The sequence below is a fragment of the Cricetulus griseus genome (genome assembly GCF_003668045.3).
Source record: "Cricetulus griseus strain 17A/GY chromosome 1 unlocalized genomic scaffold, alternate assembly CriGri-PICRH-1.0 chr1_0, whole genome shotgun sequence".
NCBI lineage: Eukaryota > Metazoa > Chordata > Mammalia > Rodentia > Cricetidae > Cricetulus > Cricetulus griseus.
This window is the reverse complement of record NW_023276806.1, coordinates 120707612-120731229: the sequence shown is the minus strand read 5'-3', so window position 1 is coordinate 120731229 and position 23618 is coordinate 120707612. Positions and strand designations below refer to the sequence as shown.

The 23618-nt window shown below is 43.4% G+C and overlaps 1 protein-coding gene across 3 annotated transcripts in view; it reads left to right on the top strand.

The window, feature by feature from the left end:
- Window positions 1-508: 508 nt before the first annotated feature.
- Tnik (TRAF2 and NCK interacting kinase) overlaps window positions 509-23618 on the top strand; it is a 399852-nt gene continuing 376742 nt past the window's right edge. For all 3 annotated transcript variants that reach the window (XM_035451031.1, XM_035451029.1, XM_027392076.2), the window contains exon 1: window positions 509-973. In XM_035451031.1, the coding sequence (XP_035306922.1) occupies window positions 917-973 (57 nt within the window). In that variant the 5' untranslated portion in view covers window positions 509-916. The remainder of the gene's footprint in view (window positions 974-23618) is intronic.

Here is a 23618-nt window from a genome sequence, read left to right as displayed (position 1 = left end):
GGCCACTGCCCAGCGCCAAAGCCAGGCTGCGCGCTCCGCGCGTGTAAGCTTCTCCCCAACCCGCTCTGTGCGGGGAGGCGGATCCCCTTTCCTGCGCACAAGTCCTTATATGCACCGGTTGCACCGGCCCGCCTTTACTCCAGCCCCACAAATAATTAATGGAGGAGGCTGGACGCTGCTGTCTTTTCCCGCTGCCTTTCCTCACCACCCTTTACACTATTAGAGCATCTGAATCCAGTCAAGAAACCCCAAGATGCGATCGAAGGGCCATTTTGGTGCATTGCACAAATTGGACACATTAAAAAATAGCCTTCGGATCTCTGTACAGCGAGGTTCAAGATCTGCTCTTCGATTCAGCACTATTAACCCGCAAAAACTGGGACGGAAAGGGTGCGCGCCCCTCCCCCACCCAGGCTAGTGCAGAGGGACCCGGTCAGGAAGCGCGGCCTCTCCCCAGTCGGAGACCACGCCTCCTCCCCCCCACTCCTCCCAGGAAGCGGTGATAGACAGTTCTGTGTGGTTCTCCACCCCCACCCCCCCAGCTGAGTGGAGGAGTTGATATGTCTCATTATAACAGCCAATGCAGCCGCCATCCACGCACAAGCAAAGAAGCATGTCCCATTTAAATACACCCACGCAGCCCCAGCGCCCTTAGCCGATCAGGGCGCGCAGCCCACACGCACCGCGGCTCCGGGCTTGGAGATCCGCGCAGGTCGGGCTCCGGGATCCCGCGGATCGACACTCTCGGAAGATCGGGATCTCACTCTGGTTGGGGCCCGGGTGGGCGGGGGAGGCTGGGCCCCGGGCCTCTCTGGCGGACAGCCGCATGAGGACGCGAGCGACATAGACCAGGGTGGAATTGCCAAGGCAGACGTTTCTGGCTGGTTTTGGTCCATTTCTCCCGCGAAGAGTCGACATGGCGAGCGACTCCCCAGCTCGCAGCCTGGATGAAATCGATCTCTCCGCCCTGAGGGTGAGCAGAACGTGGTTTTTTTTTTTTTTTTTTTTTTTTTTTTTTTTTTTTTTTTTTTTTTTTTTTTGTGTGTGTGTGTGTGTGTGTGTGTGTGTATGTTTGTTTGTTTTCCCCCCTTTCTTTTCAATGGTCTGGGGCTGGGCGAGGGAACGTTCCCGGTCTTCCTATCCTGATTCCAGGGCAGCGGATGGGGTTCTAGGCTGAGCCCCTACCCTACAGCAGGGGCTGGGCTGCCCTTGTGCTCCTCGACTGTGCTTCCCGAGGCTCCGCAGGGAAGCCGGTGGAGCTTATGTCAGTTTCATCTTCGATTGGTGTAAGAGAATTACATGGAAGGAGTGTGTGTGTGTGTGTGTGTGTGTGTGTGTGTGTGTGTGTGTGTGTGTGTGTGTGTGTGTGTGTGTGTGTGTGTGTGTACCCGAGCAACTGTCTCTTGCCAAGGCTCGAGACCCGACTGCTCTTTGCTGCAAAAAGAATTTCCTCAAGAATAAAGGCACTGGCCTCTCAGGTTTGCCAGCTACCTGCAAGATGCCATCGTGAGTCTAGCTGTCTCCACCAGCCGACCCTGTCGCTCCAAGGGGGCAGTAATTGCTGTTCCGGGCTGGTCTAGTAGATGGCAACTGACCCCTCCCGGGTTCTGCCTCTGGTGCGGGGGCTCAGGCTCAGCGCTTCCCTCGACGCCAGGGTGCACTCACCTTTATCTGCGGTTTGAACTCAGCCCTGCCTATGCCTTTCTAACTCGGTGACTGTGACCTTTCAGTTTTATGGCTGAACTTCAGCAGGTGAAAGGGACGCTTTAGCAGCTTCTCCCTACCACACCGGAACTCCCTGGAGAGACTGTGTGTGCGTGTGTGTGTGTGTGTGTGTGTGTGTGTGTGTGTGTGTGTGTGTGTGTGTGTGTGGTTCCCGGGTCTGTGACCAGTCCTTTGTAGAACACCTTCCCTTCCCCCAACTCTGCCGCTTTGCCTTTACCTTCTTCCGAGACACCTCAGACGTCGTTCCATTGTATTGAATAAGACTTTAGTGATCTAGAATCCATTTTGCTGTTGTTTGGAGATCATACTGCCAGGAACCCCATTGCAGCTTCGACGCTTCCCCACCCCCACCCCTAATCCCAGCACACTCCTTCGGGGAAGGGAGCCCAGCGTTCTTGCCATTTTAATTAGATGCTGCCTGCCAGGAAGGGGGTAAGGAGGGGTGGTGATGGTGGCAGCAGCAGGGATCTGAGAAAGATTGGACACCAATCTCAGTACGACTAGTTTCTTCCTCTCCTGAACTAAAAATAAAATAAAGAGCAAATGCATATGCTTGTTGCCAGTAGGGTAGGTGAGACTGAAGGGATGGTGGCTCATGTCACCGACTGTCAGTATAGGTGGAAGTTGAGTGATCTTCCTGAACACATTGTTAGATTGATGATGCTTAATCTCGAGGCCATTTACCTGTGTCTCGGAAGCTTTTCCTGCAGTTACCTCTTTCTCTACAGACATTTTTAAAAGGTAGCTACCTGTCTGATTGAAGTGATACTTTTTCCTTAGGCTCAGAGCCACTTTTCCGCCCACACCTTGAATCCTTGGCCCTTTCCTTATCTTTTGGTCCAGAAAGGTGGAGGATTCAGAGAGGCAGGCTGAGGACTGACTGACTGCCCTTTGAAACCGGCTGCGGGCTGCAGTGATAGTGGAGCAGCAAAAGCTCATTCATGCATGATTACAGTAGGCTGTCCGTTCCTCTAGTGCCCAAAGGCCACATCCGCAACCAGGGGGCAACTGAGTGTGGGGGTGGGGCTCAGAGTGGGTGCTTTGGGCCAGTGCATGTGTGACTCTCTTATCACTGTGCTCTCTTTTGCTCCACTTCTGCCTGGACCAGTGGCCCAGACTTGGGGAAGGAGGAGTGGCCAAGTGGTAGCTGCCTGAACAATGAGCCAGGCTTGTGATTTAGCTGAGACAGAATCTTAGCATCATTCTCCCTGACATGATTTTTAAGTTGGGGGGCGGGTGTATGGCTCCTGTGGGCCAGATTTTCTGAGATGCCTAGCGCACAGAACCTGTCCTCAGGGCTACTAGATTCTCATTCAGGGAGACCTGTGTCCTGTAATCTGTATTTGGAACAGGTATCTTTGCATGATTCACTAGGATTGCTCTTTGTCACCTGGGAAGCTCAAAGGATCCTCTGCCTTCACTGGGGTATGCAAAGAGCTAGGACAACAGCTACTCCCTGTGCCTGGGAGCTGATGGCTGAAAGACTTCTGCAGATGGGCAGACAGTTGTACTCAGCAGGCCTTGGAGCTTCAGGCAGTCTTGTGGTGGGTGAGGCGTGCAGGTACGTTTGCCTCCCAGGGCTAGTGGCTGGGCCACACACATCAGAGAGGAGATGCTGGCTGGCTCCCCAGATTTGGAGATGTTGGTTCCTAAGCTTGCTAAAGCCTGTAAGCGAACACCTCCTGAGGAAAAGCCTGACCCCTGAAATGCAGGCAAGGTCAGTGAGTCAGCCTGCCAACCCCTCCATGTTCCTGTGGCTCTTTAATGTATACAATCAATGCTCTTTGTAAACCCTGGGCTTGGTGCTTTAAAAGCAGCTCCTGTCTGGAGAGGCCTTTCTGCTTCTGACTTTGGGGGCTCATTGTTCTTAGCCAGTGATCCCAGACTGGGCCCATCTAAAATTTCCCCAAATAGAAAACAAAGCATAATTCAAACCAGAGCATCCAGCATCAGTCCCTATCATTTAAATCATGCAAGGTTTGGGTGTTTGGTTTGGTTTTGTGCGTGTGAAATGAAGTGGGGTCTGTCATTAGAAAACAGATCATCAGAATTCAATTTATTGAGTCCTCTTCTCAGAGTTCATGAAGCTCAACTCGGTCTTGGGTGTTGGGTAGGGGATGGTTTCATAGACAAAAGCTGGAGAAGAACTGCAGAACCCTGGGTCTTCCTCTCATGTATCATTTGGGAGACTGAAGCCCAGAGAGGTGAAGTCTGTTGTCCAAGGTCACACAGCCAAAGGGGAGATAAAGTAGCTGGAGAAGAGGATCTGTGGTTCCCAACTCCTCAGTCTCCCCTCTAACACAAATCATTGGTAGCTGAAAAGGAAATCAATGAAATGTTTTCTGCTTGAGGGGGAAAAGCCCAGAGAAATCATTTGATCAGGGGCAAGAATTTTTTTTTTTCTTGAAAGTGGAAAACCTGCTAGAAGCAGAGAACTTATCAATGCAAATGACCAGAGCTATTAGGCACCTTTGGAATTTATCTTGTCTAGCCTTCTTTCAGTCCCTTCTTTGCAGGCAAATGGCAATCTAAGTCATGCAGGACAGATGGTTGTCCGGCACGGACAGCCTCTCTCAGTAACCCATCTCCATCTGAACATGTCCCCAGGGGTCCGTCCAGACATGCACATTATTCAGATGCCTCTGTGTGTGGGGTTTCTGGTGTCCGTGAATGCTTTGTACAATCTCTCTAGCTGCAGATATTAATATAGTATTATGGACATGAGCTCTGTCTACGTGGGTGTATGGAAATGTGTGTACACACACAGAAACTACTGCAAACAATCCTCTTATTCAGACCTGGGCTTGAGTCACACCTGCTTCAGACATCCCTGCATTTGAAGATGAAATTGTCCACCATGATGCTCTGTTGCCTATGAGGTGAGCTCAGCCCAGAAAGCTTTTTGAAGATCATCATGTTTCCCAGATGGAGCACATTGGCTCTCCTCAGCTTGGCCCATGGTGTCAGGCATTCAAGGTCAGAGTTCTGACCCCGTTCTTTCAGGCTGGGGCAGGACTCACACATACTTTTCTATTTGAACACAATTAGATGACTTACACCTGCCTGCTATACCCCCAAGCCTCTTTGGCCTAGCCATCCTCACTCCTCCCCCCCCCCCACAACCCATATGTGTCTGTAGTATAAGCCAATGTAAGTTGGTACATGCATGTGTACAGGTGTCATGCACGTGAATATGGAGGCCATAGGTCAAGGGCAGGTGACATGCTCTATTTCTCGGTACATTTTTTTTAATTAAACTTATTTATTTCTTATGTGTTTGGCTGTTTTGCCTTCATGTGTGCCTGTGCACCATGTACCTGCTGGGAGCCTGCAGAGGCTGAAAGTGGATGTCTGATCCCCTGGAACTGGAGTTACAAGATGGTTGTGAGTTGCCTTGTGGTCATAGAACCCAGGTCTTCTGTAAGATTCCTCACCTCTCTAGGCCCTTTGGAGCCTCCTGATTGAGCAAGACTAGGTTGCCACTAAGCCCCAGGAAGCTTCCTGTTTCCACTCCACCCCCATATCTGTTACTGCCAAAGGCAGCCTTTTTTTTGTGTGACTGTTGGGTATCCAAACTCAGGTCCTCATGCTTCTGTGGCAAGCAGTTGTCCAACTCGAGGCCTCTCTCCAGCCCCAACCATTTCTTTCTCCATCAAAACCCAGACTGAAAAAATAATTTCCTTTGGAAAGCTTGCATGAGTCTCCTGATGGCAGTCTTCGTGCCTGTGCTACAAGGGGTGTGAGGTTTTCTTTTTGTCTTCGCACAAGAGGTTTGTTAAGGGCCATAGAGTCAGTGGAATTTAGATGCCTCATTAGTTAAATAGATGATTGGATGAGTGAGTGAATGAATGGGTGAGTGTAGGCATGAATGAAGGCATGAGTGAATGAGGCAGAGTGGTCACAAGCTTCCGGATTCCCTGGGCATGCATATCCTATAAGTTCTGTGATTTGGGGCATGCCAATTAAGTGTCAGCAGTATGGAGACGGAATGACAACAGTTTTTCTTCATCACCCTGGATTCTAAAATCAAAGACTTTATGGCAGAGCATTTAAATCATAAGGCATCATACAAATATGTCATTGATAGACTTTTATGGGAAACTAAAGCCTACCAACGTTTGATCCCAGTGATTGCACACGGCAGAAAATGCTAAAGGATGTCTTCAGTTTGGTGTTGCTTTTGGTGACAGGTTATTAAGATACAGCCTAGGGTGGTGTGAGACTCACTCTGTAGTCTAGGCTAGCCTTAACTGTGAATACTTCTGCCTTAGCCTCTTGAGTGCTGGGATTACAGGTGTGTGACACTGTGTCTGGTTTAGAAGGCAGATCTTTTGAATGTAATTGAATGCATATTGTGCCCATGCCTGTGGAGGCCAGAGGTTGAAAACAGGTTTCTTCCTCAACTGTTCTTCATTGAAGGTGCCTCTTTTTAGTAGCCTTGAAATAGACAAGTTCATGTGCTCATGTAGCCCACTTTTGTCAGGTCCTCGGTTGAGCTTGGCTCTAGGAGGGGCATCCATTCTAGAGGACAAAGGACACCCAGAAGCCTTTTAATGATTACTGTTTCTAGGCTAGTGTCTAGGCCTTATTCATGAAAACACTTTCTCTTTCTTGTCTTTTTCATTCTTCTGTATGGATAACCCATTATTCAAATGCAAACACCTTTACTATGTCATGTCTTTTCATACTTTACCTTTTTCAGAGAGATGGAATGGAGTGGACACTTAAAAAATGATACACTAAAAGCCCAGTGCTTAAAACCTGGTCAGGGGTCTCTTGGGTCTTAAGGAATTCTTGACACATTATTAATTCATTACCCCAGAGCACTTAATTAAATTTGGTCTAAAATAGGATTTTCTTAAAGTTACATGGATTGAGAACAGTATCTTAAGATGGCAGGGGCACAGCAATTTCCCTCTAGATTAGTTTGTTGTTCTTCTGAGACTTTGAAAGGTATTTTCTTTGCAAGAACATGGCCTCCTAATAAGATAGGATGCAGCAAAGGCTAGAGAGATGGCTCAGTGGTTAAGAGCACTGGCTGCTCTTCCAGAATATCCAAGTTCAATTCCCGACATGGCAGCTCACAACTGTCTGTAACTCCAGTTCCAGAGGACCTGACACCCTCTCACAGATGTACATGCAGGCAAAATACCAATGAACTTTTAAAAAAATATAGGATGAAAAAAAAGGTAAGATGTAGCAATAGTTAGCAGAACATCATTGAAACAGGCATAAGCATTTTTAGTATTTATTATTAACCAGAGTAATCTTTAATACAAAGTCTAATACAAATCTTGGTTTGCTGTTTGCATAATTATCTTCTTAGGAGGTCATGGGATATTTCATTGATGAAGACATTTCAGATGCTTTTCCTTCATCAAGTATCCTCCACTCCCACCCCTTTGCCCCCTTATCTCTAAGGCTCTTTGAAAGCTTTAATTTTGAGTCTTGTTAGTTAGCCCCCCTTTTCTTTCTGCTCTAGAATGAATCCATCCCCTCCCTGCTTGACAGCCATATCTGTTCTTCAAAGCATGTTTTCTTTCAGGTCATTTCTTTCTATCAGGCCTCTCTTGACTTCCTAGCCTGTGGACCAAAGTGTACACTTCAGCAAGGTTCTGAACTAGTTGCCATTCCGAAGGATCTACCACCATGCTCTTTCATTTTAATGGCCAACTTCCTACTGACACAAAGAACAATTCTTTCACACAATGGATTTAGGGAACACCTACCTTATTGCCCTTCTTAGTATCTACTTCCCCAATGACAAACATACACAGGCTATGGTTTCCAAATCATTGTCCTTGTCTTCTCTAAAGTACAAGTTCTCTCTGCCATTTACAGATCTGAGCTCATACCTATCTCTTAATACTCAGGATATACCTTCTTAGATCATATGTACTAGACTTTGACAAGCTTCCTGCGAGCAGAGTATATGTTGGTTCTCCTTGGGGAACCTCTCCAGAGTCTTTCACTTAACAACAAACAAACAAACAAACAAACAAACAATAAATAAATAAACGCCATATTGATAAGTATACATGGACAGTCCTTTTCAAGGGTCTGGAGGTGGTCTGCCTACAGAAGATACAGAAACTCCGGAAAAACAGTCCCATGCTGGCCACAGCACAGTCTCAGGGAACACACTTTCAGTTATGCTCTGTAGGTGGCATGACTGGAGGGGATGCCTTTTATGGAGGGTACACCTCCAATGGATTCCTGTTTCATACAGTGTAATTTCAGAAACAATAATCATGAGAAATACAATAGCAAGTCCTGTGTAGGAGAGTCCTCCTTTCTAGAATTTTCTTATTGTGAAAATTGCTTCAATTTTCTCTAAATCTAAAGGGTGGTGTGTGTGTGTGTGTGTGTGTGTGTGCACACGCACGCACTTGTGTGCTCATGCTCACACCAAGGTGTTTTCATTTTTTTTAAAATATCTTTGTGATGTTTAGAATGTCTATTTTTATTGAAAAATAGTAACAGGTAGGAAGGGTTATATTTTTGGGAATCCACTGGAAGATGACCTTGAATTTTTTATTCTGACAGAGACAGCAATGGGTGGAAGGGGGTTGGAGATGGTGGGAAGTCTGTCCTGATTGTCTTTTGTTGGCTTGACACAAATCTAGATATATATGGGAAGAGGAAATCTTTGTTGAGAAAACGCCTCCATAAGATTGCCTCTAGGCAAGCCTGTAGGGCATTTTTCTGATTTAAATTGATGTGAGAGGCCCCAGCTCAATGGGGGCAGTGACACACTTGGGCAGGTGGTCCTGGATGGTATAAAAAAGCAGGCTAGCAAGCCTAGGGAGCAAGCCAGTGTTCAGTGGTTTTCATGGCCTTCTTCAAGCACTCACTGCCTTGGCTTCCCTCAATGGATTCAGGGTATGTATGTGAAGGAAAACCATTCCTCCCAATGCTGCTCTTGGTCCTCCTCATAGCAATAGAAAGAAAAGTAGGACAGACTCATGGTATCATGTGGAGCATCCTTGTGACATGGCAATGACTTGTGCTGCATAGAACAATCTCAGTGGACAAGACAAAAGCAACAGTCTTTGATGATGTAGTCTTGGAAGTAACTCTTCGTGATGTCCTGCTATCTTGTCTGTAATTCAAGTTATCCCTAGTCAGTGAGGAAGGGCACTACCTGGAGTCATATTGCCACCAGAGACAAGCATCACCAAGTGATCTCCAGAGGCTGCCTACCACAGACATTTTCTTTGATGCATTATTTCTTCAGGTTGTGAGAGCAGCAACTGTGCTGCTTAAGGGCAGGTCTTTGCTACATGTCTCTAAGGCACCCACCTTTGACTATTTAACCAAGGCTTTTATTGTCTTTATTTGTGTACCCCACTGGAACTGAAGTTTTGCTTTTAAAGAGATCTTGCTGTATGTATTATTTCTGGTGTTTAGAACATTGCCTGGCACATGGCACACAATAAATACTCAGTAAGTAAATATTAGTCTAATTTATGAAATTAATTATTTTATGTATAAAGGATCATATTTATTCATGTTGCCTTACATATCCAAAAAATGTGTGCCAGTTTCTGATAAAAGTAGAACACAGGATAAAGCCACTGAATCATTGAACAAAGGAAGGATGAAATGACAATCCAAGGGTGTTTGTGTTTGGATATCTAACTGTTTACACATCTGCCTATCTATCTAGTGCTTAGTGATGCAACTTACCTCTTTTGTAAGCAGGCACTGGAGCTCAGAGAAAACCCATCCCTCTCCAAAGGCAGAGCTGGGGTCCTGTTATTCCAAGTCACTCAACTGATTTGTTAACATCTAGGCCATCTTAGAGAATCTGTTTTTCCTACAGTACAAAAATAAACTTGGCAAAAAGATGCCAAGTGGCTCCAAAGATGCTGGCAAAGTTGCTTTGATATAGAAATAAACATTCTTAATTGTTAAGCGTTCATATCTATGTAACTGTGGGGTGGAGGAAAGCACAGCTAAGTTAACAGTATAGGTAAGTAACCAGTGCTGCTGGCTCACCAGCCAGGAGGCTAAGACAGAATAATTGAAAACTTGAGCCCAGTCTGGACCCATCAGAGACACTCTATCTTAAAACTAAAGAAGTTCAGCACCTGAGGGCGTGTAGTTTAGTGGTCAGGGGCTTGCTCAGTGTGAGCAAGGCTCAGTGTGAGCAAGGAGACTCTGTCTTCTTCACTGCATAAGTGAAAGAGCAAATCACTAGATGAATGAATGGCTAATATTTGTATGCCAAGAGAACTTAAATTTAAGAGCTTGAAATATGTGTAGGAGCCATGCCCCTGTCTGAGCAGGATGGCTCAGGGATTCCAGTGTCCAAAAATGCAGACTAAATGTGAAAAAAACTGATGGATTGTTAATTTTTTTTCAAGAAACAAAGCCTTCTCTTCATTTTATTATTAAAGCAACTCACAGTTATTACAGAAAATTTTGTAACAATGAACAAACAAAAAAAGGTTCTATATTGTTCTCATGATAACCACTATTATACTTTGATATACAGATTAGTAATTTTTCCTATGTATAGCTAAATAAATAGCTTTAAAAATTAAGATTAGAGCCAGGTGTTGGTGGCACACGTCTTTAATCCCAGCACTTGGGAGGCAGAGGCAGGTGGATCTCTGTGAGTTCGAGACCAGCCTGGTCTACAAGAGCTAGTTCCAGGACAGCCTCCAAAGCGACAGAGAAACCCTGTCTTGAAAAACCAAAAAAAAAAAAAAAAAAAAAAAAAAATTAAGATTATATTTTATGTATTAGCTGTAATGTGTTATGTAAACTCAATAGTCATCAGGGCCTAATGGTATAGACCTGTAATCTCATCTATATGGAAGGCTGGGGCAGCATGACTGGGGATTCAAAGTCTGCCTAAGCTACAAAGTGAATTCAAGGCCAGCATGAGAAGCTTGGAAAGAGACTGTGTTTAAAATAAAAAGTAAAAACATGGCTGAGGATACAGTGCACTGGTAGTGTGGGCAAGACATTCAATTGCTTACTTGCAAAACAAGCCAGCAAGCAAACAAACTTAGTAATCAAGCTTTCCCCATGCTATTTATTGATGATTGTCTCTGAGATGTTTTAAAAAACAATCTTCTTTTCTTGTGGTGGTTTAAATGAGTATGGCCCCCATAGGCTCATAGGGAGTGGCACTTTTAGTAGGTGTGGCCTCATTGGAGGAAGTGTATAACTGGGGATAGGCTTTGGGATTTCAAATGTTCAAACCAGGCCCACTGTCTCTCTTTCTTCCTGCTGTCTGCCAGTTAAGATGTAGAACTCTCAACTCCTTCTGCACCATGTCTGCTTGTGTGCCGCCATGTTTCCCACCTAGATGACAACCTTCTGAAACTGTAAACCAACCCAAATTAAATGTTTTCCTTTGTAAGAGTTGCCTGATCATGGTGTCTCTTCACAGCAATAGAAACCCCAACTAAGACATTACTATAGGGTGTTTTAAAGTGACATACAATTGATAGAATTTTGGCATATTAGTACTTGGAAAATAGTTGGGCAGTTCCTCAAATTGTTAAATTATGGAATTCTGATTTGACTCAACAATCCACTTCTAGTATATACCCAAACATATGTTCGTACTTTGTATGGATCTTTAATGTAGCTCTAAGAAGCAAACTACTCTAATCTATCAGTTAATGAATAAATAATATGCAGTTTATCATATGTGCATAGTTTTTACTGTCAGCTTGACTCAACCCAGAGTCATCAGGGAAGAGGGGACTTAAATTGAGGAATTTCCCAGATCAGATCAACCTCTGGACATTCCTGCCTTGATTGAAGATTGATATGAGAGGGCCTATTTTGGGCACTCTGGGCAGCACCATCCCTAGACTATAGGTCTGGATTCTGTAAGAAAGCATAAGCCAGTGAGTAGGCCAATACAGCATTTCTTCATTTATTCTGGTAGAGTTGCTGTCCTAGCATCCCTCAGTAATGGACCATTACCTGAAACTTTCAGTATAATACACTATGTTTCCCCCCTTTGAACATGGAATATCACAGCAACAGAGAGCAAAGTGGAACACCATATGATGGAATAGCCTTCAGTAATAAAAGAAAGTGCTGATTTGTGGTACCATATGGATGAAAATTAGCCTAGTAAAAAGCCACACCACCTGTTGTATGACTGAATTTCTGAGAAATTTCCAGACTAGGAAAATCCTTGGAGAAATAAAGTCATTTAATGATTGCTGGAGCTGATGGAGGGAGGGAGTGATTGCCAATGGTCTAAATGGTCTCCTTACTTATTGTAAATACAGTACAAGTCACTTGTCCATGTCAAGAGATTGACTTTTATACAGTTTGAATTAAATCTCAACTACACTTTTATTAAGAAACACACACACAAAGTTGTTAAGTTTCTCTGTCTTTAACAGTTATTCCTTATGACCAATCTTGTTTCAACAAAGCTCCTAATCTTCATCTTCCATATGATTTTGAAATATATCAATTCATTTATAAAGATTTTAGTATTCATCTTAAAAATTCATATCCAGAATTGTTATCATGACTAAAATATTTAATATGTAATAGACTTTTAGTCAATGTTTAATTTCCTAATCATGATTTTAGACTATTTAGAATTTTATTATAAAGATGTATCATAATATCCAGTTCCTATAAGTTTGAAGGTATTTCAAGCTTTTCAACACTTATAGTGTTTCAATAAGCATCTTTCTATGCCTCCCTTTCCATAGAGTAATTTCCTTGGAAGTGTAATTTAGAGTAAAAAGCAGCAAAGTTCTCAACATTGCTAAATTCCTTTCCAATTTCTTATGACATATGTGGTATCATTAGCAAACAAATATGAAAAACATAGAAAAACCAATTAGTTTACCAAAGGAAAGTCACAGAGCTGCTAAAAGGCTGAGCATATGGCTGACTGGGGCCCCAAAGCCACTTCCCCATTGGGATCCACATGACTGTCATTTTATGGATGACCCTGGTCATGAAATCAGAACTAGTTGAAGAACTTGGAACTCAGTTCTCAGTGTTAGGCACAAGTTCCATCTCTGATGATCTTAGTAATGCTGTTCGAAATTATTTTCCTAGGATTTCTTCCTTATGATACTGTTATTTTAACAGACCAGGATCAACTTAGAATGCAAATCTAATCACACGAGTAAAGGGGTTTTTTTTATAGCCATTTATTTTTGTTTTTGTTTTTGTTTTTGTTTTTTTTTGAAAATCCTCTAGCAAGTTTGTTTTAGGTGATTTGTGATATGATACTCAGTTTTGTCATTTTTAGGAATTGGGGGATGCTGTCTATGGGGTCAGGAATCACAGAACGATGCATCCGGGGATTTGACATAAGATCACAAGTGAGCCAGAAGCCAGCAGAGAGCAGAGGCTGTTCTCAGGACATTATCCGACAGAAAGTTACTAGAAGTCTTTGACTAGAACATATTTTTATAAGAACTTAGATATTTTAAGATTGCAGTAGAGGGTTTAAAATACAGTTTAGATGGAGAATTTGTCCTAGGTAAGGCCCTGGGTTTGATCATTAGCCCTGAAAAAAAAAAGGTTACAAGGAGAAAAATAGAACGTTGAGGAGAGACAGAGACAGCTTGCATTCTGGAGTATACCCAGTATACTTCACTTAGTTTATAAGTAAGAAACTATTAAACTTGAAACAACTATATGGCTGTCAGTCTTGTGGGGGCCAATTGCTTTGATTTACTAGATTTTATGGGCCAACCCTTACCTTAAAATGCCTACAAATTATTTATGCCCAGGGTAAAATGCAGAGCTTCACATGGACATGGTTTCATCATTTTTACCTCTAGGTATTTTTGAGCTGCCTGTAATCAAGTTATAGCAGGAAAGTGGGTGGAATAGGTTGTAAGCAGTAATTGCAAGCTGTATTTAAACAATAATAATAATATTTAGCATTTGTGGGGTACTTTATATCTTCAAAGTAGTCTCAAACATTATCCAATTAAACACCCTCTCTGATTATAATCTGGATAGAAAATGCAGTTAAATCCAGAACAGAGCCATGAGAAATGTACACATTTGGAAGACGATGCTAATTGTACTTTGGAAACCAATGCAGCACTAGGCAGTTAGAGAGTGGGGTGTTTTGGGATGAGTAAGTTAAGCCTGATGGTGGCATTGGCACATACCGGTACTTCATGGATGATGCCCTTGCTGGTTAGAGTGATCTGCTCATATCAAGAGCGCCTAAGATCAAGCTGCTATAGTTAAGTTAAATGAAGTAGAAAAGGGCACGGAGGCATGACTGTGCACTGTGGCTTAGTAATTTCTATCTGGGGGTAATAGAATAGATAGCACAGTAGGATACACCATAAAGAAATGCATCAAAGAAATGAAACATCTCTAGCATCTCCAGTTTGACCATGTTAAATACTTCTCACTGTTTAGCCCACAGGTCTGAGTATTGTCTCCTTATGGGTATAACTTTATGTTTGTTGACTTCGATAGTGATCAGAACAAGGACCCAAGCAATTTACCCTGTAGGGAGCAGAGAACTCAGCAGTGGTGGATTCTCAGTAAATGGTACCCTGTGCCTTATAATTTCCTCTTAACCCCCTTTTACTTGTAGTGCATGTGTGTGTATGTTAATGTATGTGGACTTGTATGAGGGGGTATGTGTACATGTATGTGGAGGGTATCTTTCCACCTTATATTTTTTGAAGGGTCTCTCACTGATCCTGAAGCTTACAGATTCAGCTAGATGGGCTGATGAGTGAGTGCCACTAGGTATCCACCTGTCCCCACCTTCCCGAGTCTGGCAATACAAATGCATGCCACCAGGCCTGGCTTTTTACTGGGAATTATACTCAGATGCTCATTCTCACAGAGCAAACACTTTGCCGACCAAGCCATCTCCCTGGCAATGCTATTTTGATTGGTAATTTTATTCAAGACACAGATAAACCCTAGCCTATCATGGTTAAAAAGATGTAACCTTTTGGTGTCAATCTCTTCATGGAAATAAGGATTTAATTTAAAGCCCCAGTAGGTGTTGACATTTGCCTGAAAGCCAAAGAATAACTTTTTAAAAAGAATCCTGGGCCAGCAATATAGCTCAGTAAATAAAGGCACTTGTGACTAAGTTGGCCTAAGTTCAGTCCTGGAACCCATATGGTGCAAAGAGAGAATGATTCATGAAAGTTATCCTTTCATCCGTATGTACATGCTCATGTGCGTATACACATACTCACACATACACACAAAATCAATCATCCATCAATGTTTCAAAAAGGAAATCACTATTTACATGTTCTTAGCCCTACTTCCATTTGCAGGCTGTGGTGGTTGTTAATTGTCAGCTTGACCCAATCTAGAGTCACCTGTGAAAGGAATCGCCATTAGGGATTATGTAGACCTGGTGGCCCAGGCATGTCAGCGGGGGATTGTTTTGATTAAGCTAATGGAGGTGGTAAGAAACAACCCCCCCACCCCCGTGTGTGGCACCATCCTGTAGGATTCTTGAACCATGTAAGAGAGGAGAATGAAGGAGAGCTGCAGATGTGCACACGTTGTTCTCCGTTCCTGATTGTGGGTGCCATGTGACCAACACCCCCATGCTCCTGGGCTCTGACTTCCCTGCTGTAATTATGGCCTGCAACTGAGCTAAAATAAAGCCTTTCTTCCCTGAGTTACTTTTGCCAGTTTTTTTTTTTTTTTTTTTTTTTTTTTTTTCTTGTGGAAATGGGGTTTGAACCTAGGTCCTTACACATTCTAGTCAAGCATTTTACTACTGTGCTACATCTCCAGGCCTTGTCAGGGTATTTTTCTCACAGCAGCTGGAAAAAAACTAAGGCAGAGCTCAAATTATTACTTCTTTCTTTGTTAGTTTTTGTTTTGACCTGGGGAACAGAATGTATTTGTGGAAAGCTAAAGGATTTCCTTGTTGAGAAAAGCCAGTGAATTTTATTGTAACAAGCCACAAACACTTCCCTCACAGCCACAGAAAAGGCCTGTGTTGTCATTCTGTCCCCAGTTGGTAGATAAGCCAACTGGTTATGTTGCATGCCTGTTTATTTGGAGGGAATTTGATGCCAATGATGACTGTCAAAGCAAATGTATGTATAGCTTGACAGTGACTATGTATCCAAATTTTATTTCTTGCACTGCTAGGGAAGTTGCTTTTGAAAGGACCAGTTGATGACCTCCTCTTAGAACATGTTTGTAAAAGGGAAAACAGAGAGTTTGACATAAGAATAAAATCTTATGGGGTAGTGGTGGCGCACACTTTTGATCCCTGTACCTGGGAGGCAGAGGCAGGCAGATCTCTGTGAATCGAGGCCAGCCTGATCTACAGAGTGAGTTCCAGGACAGGCTACATAGCTACAGAGAAACCCTGTCTCAAAAAAAGAAAAAAAAAAAAAAACAAAGAACAAACAAACAAACATAAATAAATAAAACCTTGTTAAAGATGATGATGTCTTCCCCAATATTGGTCACTTGGGGAAGAGGTTCAACTTTCTTAGATATTGGAGTGTCAGGAAGTTAGTTGCTCAACTATTTGTTGCCAAGAAAGACTGTTGGCTGCTTTCAAGGAGGGTAGGACATTCAGTCCCCTAAAATATCCCGACTGGAACACAGGAGGGATAGTTCTAGTGACAGAGACTTCTCTGGGGCTCGATCTGGACTCCCTGTTTCTTCTGGTATTTGTAGAAATAATTCAGACCATACTGATAGTATCCAGTGTAGAGTAGATCACATTCCCAAAGGGCAAAAGTGGATAGAGCAAAAGACACCCCGGTGCTAAACTACAATTTAGGCAGTGTTTCTACTATTTCTAAAGTCTGCCTATGGGGCTGGGTTTTGTAGCCCAGTTGGTAGAGTGCCTGCCTAGTGTGCACAGAGTTCTTAGTTAAATTCCCAGGACCATGTAGATCTGCTGTGGTTATGCACACTTGCCATCCCAGCACCTGGAGAGACACAGTGAAGGAACCAGGTTATCCTCAGCTACACAGGAAGTTCAAGGCCAGCCTGGTCTACATGAGACCCTGTTTCAAAACAGAAACAACAGAAATGCCTGCCTAATATCTACTATTTTTTTCTTATATTTGACTAGCTACCTAACAGTGATGTCTTAGGCCTTGTCTAAGGAAATTATGCATTTGAAACAGCTTCAAAGCGATTTGCAGGGTTGGAGAGTGTTTTGAGTTTGGAAGCCCAGCAACTTTCCACTTGAATTCTGAAGACTCGGTGGGTGTATGGCACTCTCTGGGTGTCAGGAACCTGATGGTTCTGGTTCTGGGGCCCGGAATGTTTATCAGAGTCAAAACCAAGTATTTTCTCCTCCCAATATGCCCAGTCCTCTCTTACCTGACAGTGGGCCTAGATCAGGCAGGGAGAACTCCATTTTCTTTCTGGGCAGACAAAAAGAGCTCTGTGCTGCCTGCTTGGTCTCAGCACCCAGGTGCTGCCTGGGGCAGGCATGATCCAGATGTGTTCAACCTGTCTCCTAGGATGGCTAATACATTTGGCTCAACAAAATAAAAAGCTTACTTACAAAGGGCTGGACTATATTTTGTAACTCAATTGCATGCTACTCAAGTCTCTTGTCTATGCTGTTCCCTCAGTCTGGAGCTCTTCTCTAGATCTTGTAGTACCAGGTCTCCTCCTTTCCCCTGGAGGACACTGTAATCCTTAGGAAGGCAACCTCTGTGCATCCATCTGTCTTTTCATTAAGGAAATGAATACTTCTTGTGACTCACAGCAGAAACAAAGCTTGTCACTTGGCTAGCCCTTCTGAGAGCTGACCCACTGCCCACCCTTCTGGTGTCAGCAGCTCCCACCTACTCCCCCTCTATAGGCAAATCTCTGTTTCTTCTATATTTTTCCAATTGTTGTGAGTTACTGGATTGTAAGCAGTCAACACTTAGAGGAAAAAAATTAGTTGAACTGGAGTAGCCAGTTCTCACTATGTGTGCTGGTTGGATTTAGTTGTCAAGTTGGCATAGCCAGGAATCAGCTGAGAAGACAGTGTCAATGGAGGACTGTCCCGGCTAGGGTGACTTGTGTGCATGCAGGGCATTGTCTTTATTACATCAGTTGATGTGGAGAAAACCATTAACAAGTGAATTTGGGTTTGGGTGCTGGACTGTGTAAGAAAATTAAAAGGGAGAGGCAGGAGAGGCACCCATGCTTTAATTCATTCCACTCCTCTTGACTATGGAGATCATGTGACCAAATGTCTCAAGCCCCTGCCATCATCATTTCCCCAACAATGGTAGCCTATAGCCTTCACTTGTGAGTTAAACCCTTTCTCATAAGTTAATTTGTTGGGATATTTTGTCACAAGAAGAAGAAAGGAAACAAAGACACTCTGCATTTATTGTGTATCACTTTAGTCTGTAGATTGTTTCTTTATCCCTTTTCCCATTTTTTAAAAAAAAATTAAATTAGAAACAAGCTTGTTTTGCATGTCAATCCCAGTTCCCTCACCCTTGTTTCCTCCCCTGCCCCTCACTAACTCCCTATCCCATTCCCTTTCTTCTCCCCAGGAAGGGTGAGGCCTTCTATGGGGAATCTTCAAAGTCTGTCATCATTTGGAGCAGGACCTAGGCCCTCCCCTATGTGTCTAGTCTGAGAGAGTATCCCTCTATGTGGAATGGTCTCCGAAAGTCCATTCATATACTAGGGATAAATACTGATCCACTATCAGAGGCCCCATAGATTCCTCAGGCCTCCTAACTGACATCCATGTTCAGGGGGTATAGATTGGTCCTATGCTGGTTTCCCAGCTATCAGTCTGGGGTCCATGAGCTCACCCTTGTTCAGGTCAGCTGTTTCTGTGGGTTTCTCTAGCCTGGTCTTGACCCCTTTGCTCATCCCTCCTCCCTCTCTGCAACTGGGTTCCAGAGCTCAGCTCAGTGTTTAGCTATGGGTGTCTGCTTCTGCTTCCATCAGCTACTGGATGAAGGCTGTAGGATGGCATACAAAGTAGTCATCAATCTCATTATTGAGGAAGGGTGTTTAAGGTAGCCTCCACTATTGCTTAGATAGTTAGTTGGAGTCATCCTTGTAGATCTCTGGACATGTCCCTAGTGCCAGATTTCTCTTTAAACCTAAATGGCTCCCTCTATGATGGTATCTCTTTTCTTGCTCTCCTCTATTCTTCCCCTGATTCAATCTTCCTGCTCCCTCATGTCCTCCCCTCCCCTCCTCTTCTCCCCTTCTCTTTCTCCTAACTCCCCCCCCACCCCCCCGTGCTTCGAATTTGCTCATGAGATCTTGTCCCCTTTCCCCTTCTCCGGGGACCATGCTTGTCTCTCTTAGGGTCCTCCTTGTTTCTTATCTTCTCTGTCAGTGTGGATTGTCGGCTGGTAATCCTTTGCTCTATGTCTAAAATCCATATATGAGTGAGTACATACCATGTTTTTTTGTGTGTGTGTGACTGGGTTACCCCACTCAGGATGGTTTCTTCTAGTTCTATCCATTTGCCTTCAAACTTCAAGATTCCATTGTTTTTTTCCCCCCCACTGAGTAGTACTCCATTGTGTAAATGTACCACATTTTCTTTATTCATTCTTCAGTTGAGGGGCATCTATGCTGTTTCCAGGTTCTGGTTATTACTAATAATGCTGCTATGAACATAGTTGAACAGATGTCCTTGTTGTATGAATGTGCATCTTTTGGGTATATGTTTAAGAGTGGAATTGCTAAATCTTGTGGTAGACTGATTCCCGTTTTGTTTCTTATAATGATTTAGACCAGATGTTTGGATTTTCACTGTTCTCGCTTTAGCCATAGGATGACTGCATAAGACTAAACTAAGGAATCTAATTTACAAGTTGTAGTTGAGTAAATAAAACACAAGACCTACAAATCTGTACCCCTGCAGCATCCACCGGCACTAGAGAACTGTGATAAGCCACAATTTCTGCTATCTGTGTAGCAGATAATGAGGGTTGCCATTGTAGCCCATGGACACATGAGATACAGTTTATCCAAAGGTGAAATGGTGTGTCCTACTATTGAGAACCCCCTCCTGCTACCACCTCTATCACAAATGGCACTCAGTAATTTTAGAATTTATTTAACCCAGAATAATTAGAACCATCATTCACAACTTTACATGAAGTCCAATGACATTTGATGTCTGTATAGAGATTCTGGGAAGACGAGATGTTCAAAGCAGTTCCTTTCACTGAAGCCAAGGGAATTTCCAGTGTTGCAGGAATGGGAGCCCCATGGATAATACCAGAAGATGGGAAGGAGTAGCAATCACAAGGAGAAGTGGGGTGGTAGCCCTCGTAGTCCAAAAAAGCCGTTGCAGACTGTAGCAGCCACTGTGGTCCAGAACCCCTAGAAATGACGGAAGAGGAGGCTCAAGGTGTTTACCAGGTAGGAAAGAGTTGGATAGGAGCTTGGTGCCAAGGACTGTTGTGACTTTTCCTCCTTTGAACAGTACAAACAGACATGGAACTGTCTGCAAGGCATGGGGATCCTGGAGAGGCAAGGGGAACTTGGCCCTTACTTGAGAGTAGTTAGAAGGCAGAAGATTCATCAAACTATCAGAGGCAAATTAGGGGCTGTCTGTGCCCGTTGCTGATGGAGGGTCTGGCAGGCAGGTGCTCTAATCAAGGGGCTCACACCTCAGTTAGGATGGGGCTTCCATGCGGTGCTCTCTGCTCCTGGAATTGGTCACCAGCTTTACAACTCTTGGATCAAAGGAACACATGACTGTACTCAAATTGATCTGTAGTAATTTATATAGTGAAGATCATAATAGCAATGCTGATATTACAATAGTAATAACGTATCAGCAGCTTTATCATATACATCACCTACATATTTATGTTATAATATTCCACATGATCAAAGTTGCAGATATTTTATACCATTTGATATGTGACAAGCATTGGACTAACCATTTTAATAGCCACAGAGTTGTCTTATTGCAGGGACATTTTGTAGTGATGCACTACTCTAATTTTACAGTTATAGAAACATGTATTTCCAAAATGATAGGCCCTGGTTTTGAACCCAGGATGGGAGGATTTTTAAAGTCTACTAAATGCAACCATAAAATGAAAACTCTGTGTTATTGTTATACTAAATTTTCAAATTACATAGTGGAGTCTCCCTTTAAGTGGTAGAACTAAGGTATGTATTCCAGGGAAGTGTGTTCTTGGTTTAGAAGGGATCTGGAACTCTGGAATTTTTATTTGGAGATGAAATACGTTGGGATTGAGCCTGGAACATGAGCTCAGAATAGTGACCCCAACAAGGGAACATCTGGGATATAGTCAGGCTTTGTCCTGGTCAATGCAGAAACTTGTCACTTAGACACCCTTGTATTAACATCTCAGCTGCAGTTAGCCCTCAATCTGATCCCCTGGATAATATTAGACTCTGCTTTTTGTCTTGCTCTGTTTATACTTTGTGTTACCCAATGTTCTCATTTTAGAATCATTTGACTGCATAGCCATTAGCGCCTTTAACGATGAGATACCAAAGGGCAGGGTTAGTGTGTGTTGATATCTCTGTGTCCTGTCATTTGCTCAGGACACAGTCTACTGTGGGGAATTTTTCATGTCATCCCAGGTGGATTCTTCATCCTGTCAAGTACGAAGTGGAGGGGTCACTATTGGAAAGTGTTATGTGTTCTTAAGTTTTAATAGGAAGGATTGTGATCTCATAAAACCAGACCTTGACATAGTGGGGGAGGGAGCTCCTGAGAAACAGAAGACCCTTGTCCCAGGCAGCACTAGACATCATTCTTGGCACTGTAGAAACTTCCTAGGCATTTGGATGTCAATGTAAAAAAAAACCAGAAAGGGTTCTCTAGTTGGCCCACATGCTGTTTCTGTTTCTTCTTCTTCAGATTTCATGGTAGTTCATTAACATAGCATACTATAAAGCAAAGTGAGATTCATAAGGGAGATGGGTAGATGGTTGCATGGGACAAGGTGCTGTGAGTGAGGAAGTTGTGTTCATTGGATACTCCAAGACCTTGTCTGTGGTTCATCTTTTCCAGAACCCAGCAAGAATGGGAAGATGGTCCTGTGCCCCCTCAGCGTGGAGATAGTAGCTGGCCAATTAGCTAGCCTCAAACCAGTGACTTCCTTTGTGTTGTCATCAGAGCGTACTGTAGGTGTCCAGACTTTTGCTAAAGGAACCTTCTAAAGCAGTGATTCTCAACCTTCCTAGTGCTGCACCTCTTTAATACAGTTCCTTGTGTTGTGCTGACCTCCAACCATAAAATTATTTTGTTGACAACTGTAATTTTGTTACTGCTATGAACTGTAATGCAAATATCTGTGTTTTTCAATGGACTTAGGAAATCAAATAACCACTGTGAAAGGGTTATTTGACCCCCAGGTTGAGAACCACTCCTCTAAAATATGCTTCTTAGACATCTGTGAAAGGGATAGACAATGTTTCTCTAATGCAGGCCTTCACATGGAGTTCAAAGGTGGGGTTGGTGTGGAAGGAGGTGACTCAGAGGTTTCAGATACAGGTGGTTCCAACGGAGCACCGGCTTACTGTCACCTCTTGGCTGCTGAGGGAGACAGACGGGTGTGAGGCTGGTGTGCTCTGGGACAGGAGAAGCTCACCTTTTTCTTGGCTGTGAATGCACAGAGCCACAGAGTTAGAGTGTTGCAGTGAGAGTCACAGGTTTTATCTATGAAGCAGGTTTCAGGGGCTGATTTAAGAGCCCCTTTCCTCTGCCTATGATGATACTTGTGTATTTCTTTAATTTTTAGCTTCTAGTCTTTGGTAGGCTTCAGAGAGAGTATACAACTTTCTGTGGTCTCCCTGGCTGTAGGAGGACAAGGTTGGGCTGTTTAATATCATTCCTGGGACAGGGCTAGTTGGTAGAAGCTTTTGTAACAGGTCTTCAGAATACCATTTACTGTAGAAATCTATCATGCCTTGCGTGTTTTCCATCAAGTACCCCTTGTTAAGCATCCTCCTTTTAAAATGTAGACAGAGGTCTGTGCTCACAGTAATAAACTATGACTTTAATAGACGATGGCTTCATTGGATAGAATCCTTGAAATCAAATGTATTAAAGCAACTCTTCTCTTCTCAGGTATTAATGAATAGAGATTTCACTATAAACATAGGATTAATAGATTCTGAGCTTTTATATGCTTTGGAGCAGCAATAAAAGGAGTGGAACTGGCATGGATGTAGCTACACTTATTACATCATTTTAGGAGAGGAGATTACTGGCAACCTCTCTGTAAGTGATCCTTGCCTGATGAGTGCAGTGAAGGCTCGGGTAAGACTCAAGACAGAAAGGTTGAGGCTGCCACAGGCTTCCATGGCAGTTTGTGAAGAAATGGCTCATCTTCACCCTGATGTCAGGCCTTTCAAAGCCAGGAATATAAACAACTAATGATGGCACTGGCATCGCCTGGGGTTCTCTACATGACAGCTTGCCAGTGAATTCAGCTAGACTCCTTCTTTCCTTCCCTTCCTCTCTCCCTCCTTCCCTCCCTCCCTCCCTCCTTCCACCCCCCCTCTTGCTTTCTTTCTTTTTGCAATTCCACAGAGTCACCTACAGGAGAGGTGGCCATGAGATAATTTGAGCTCAATGGTGGACTTGCAGCTGATCTCATATCCTTTAAGAGGCCTAGGTTGCAGAATGTTTTAGAGGGTCCATCAAAGTGAGGCTCTCTGGATCTTCATATGGGTACTATAGTCTACTGGCTTTATACTCTGCAACTGGTTTTGTAAAATCTCTTGGCTTTTGTATACCTGTGTGTTGGACCTAGTAATAGCTGTAGCCATAAGGCTTCTTCAGGAATTAAAAACCTATGTCACAGGACAGTGTTTGAATAATGTAAGTATACAATACATGTTCAATACATTCAATGCCAGTATTACTATTTAAAAAAATATAAAAAAGGTTTGAGAACTTTGTTCATGGACACTGTATCTAATTATTCTCC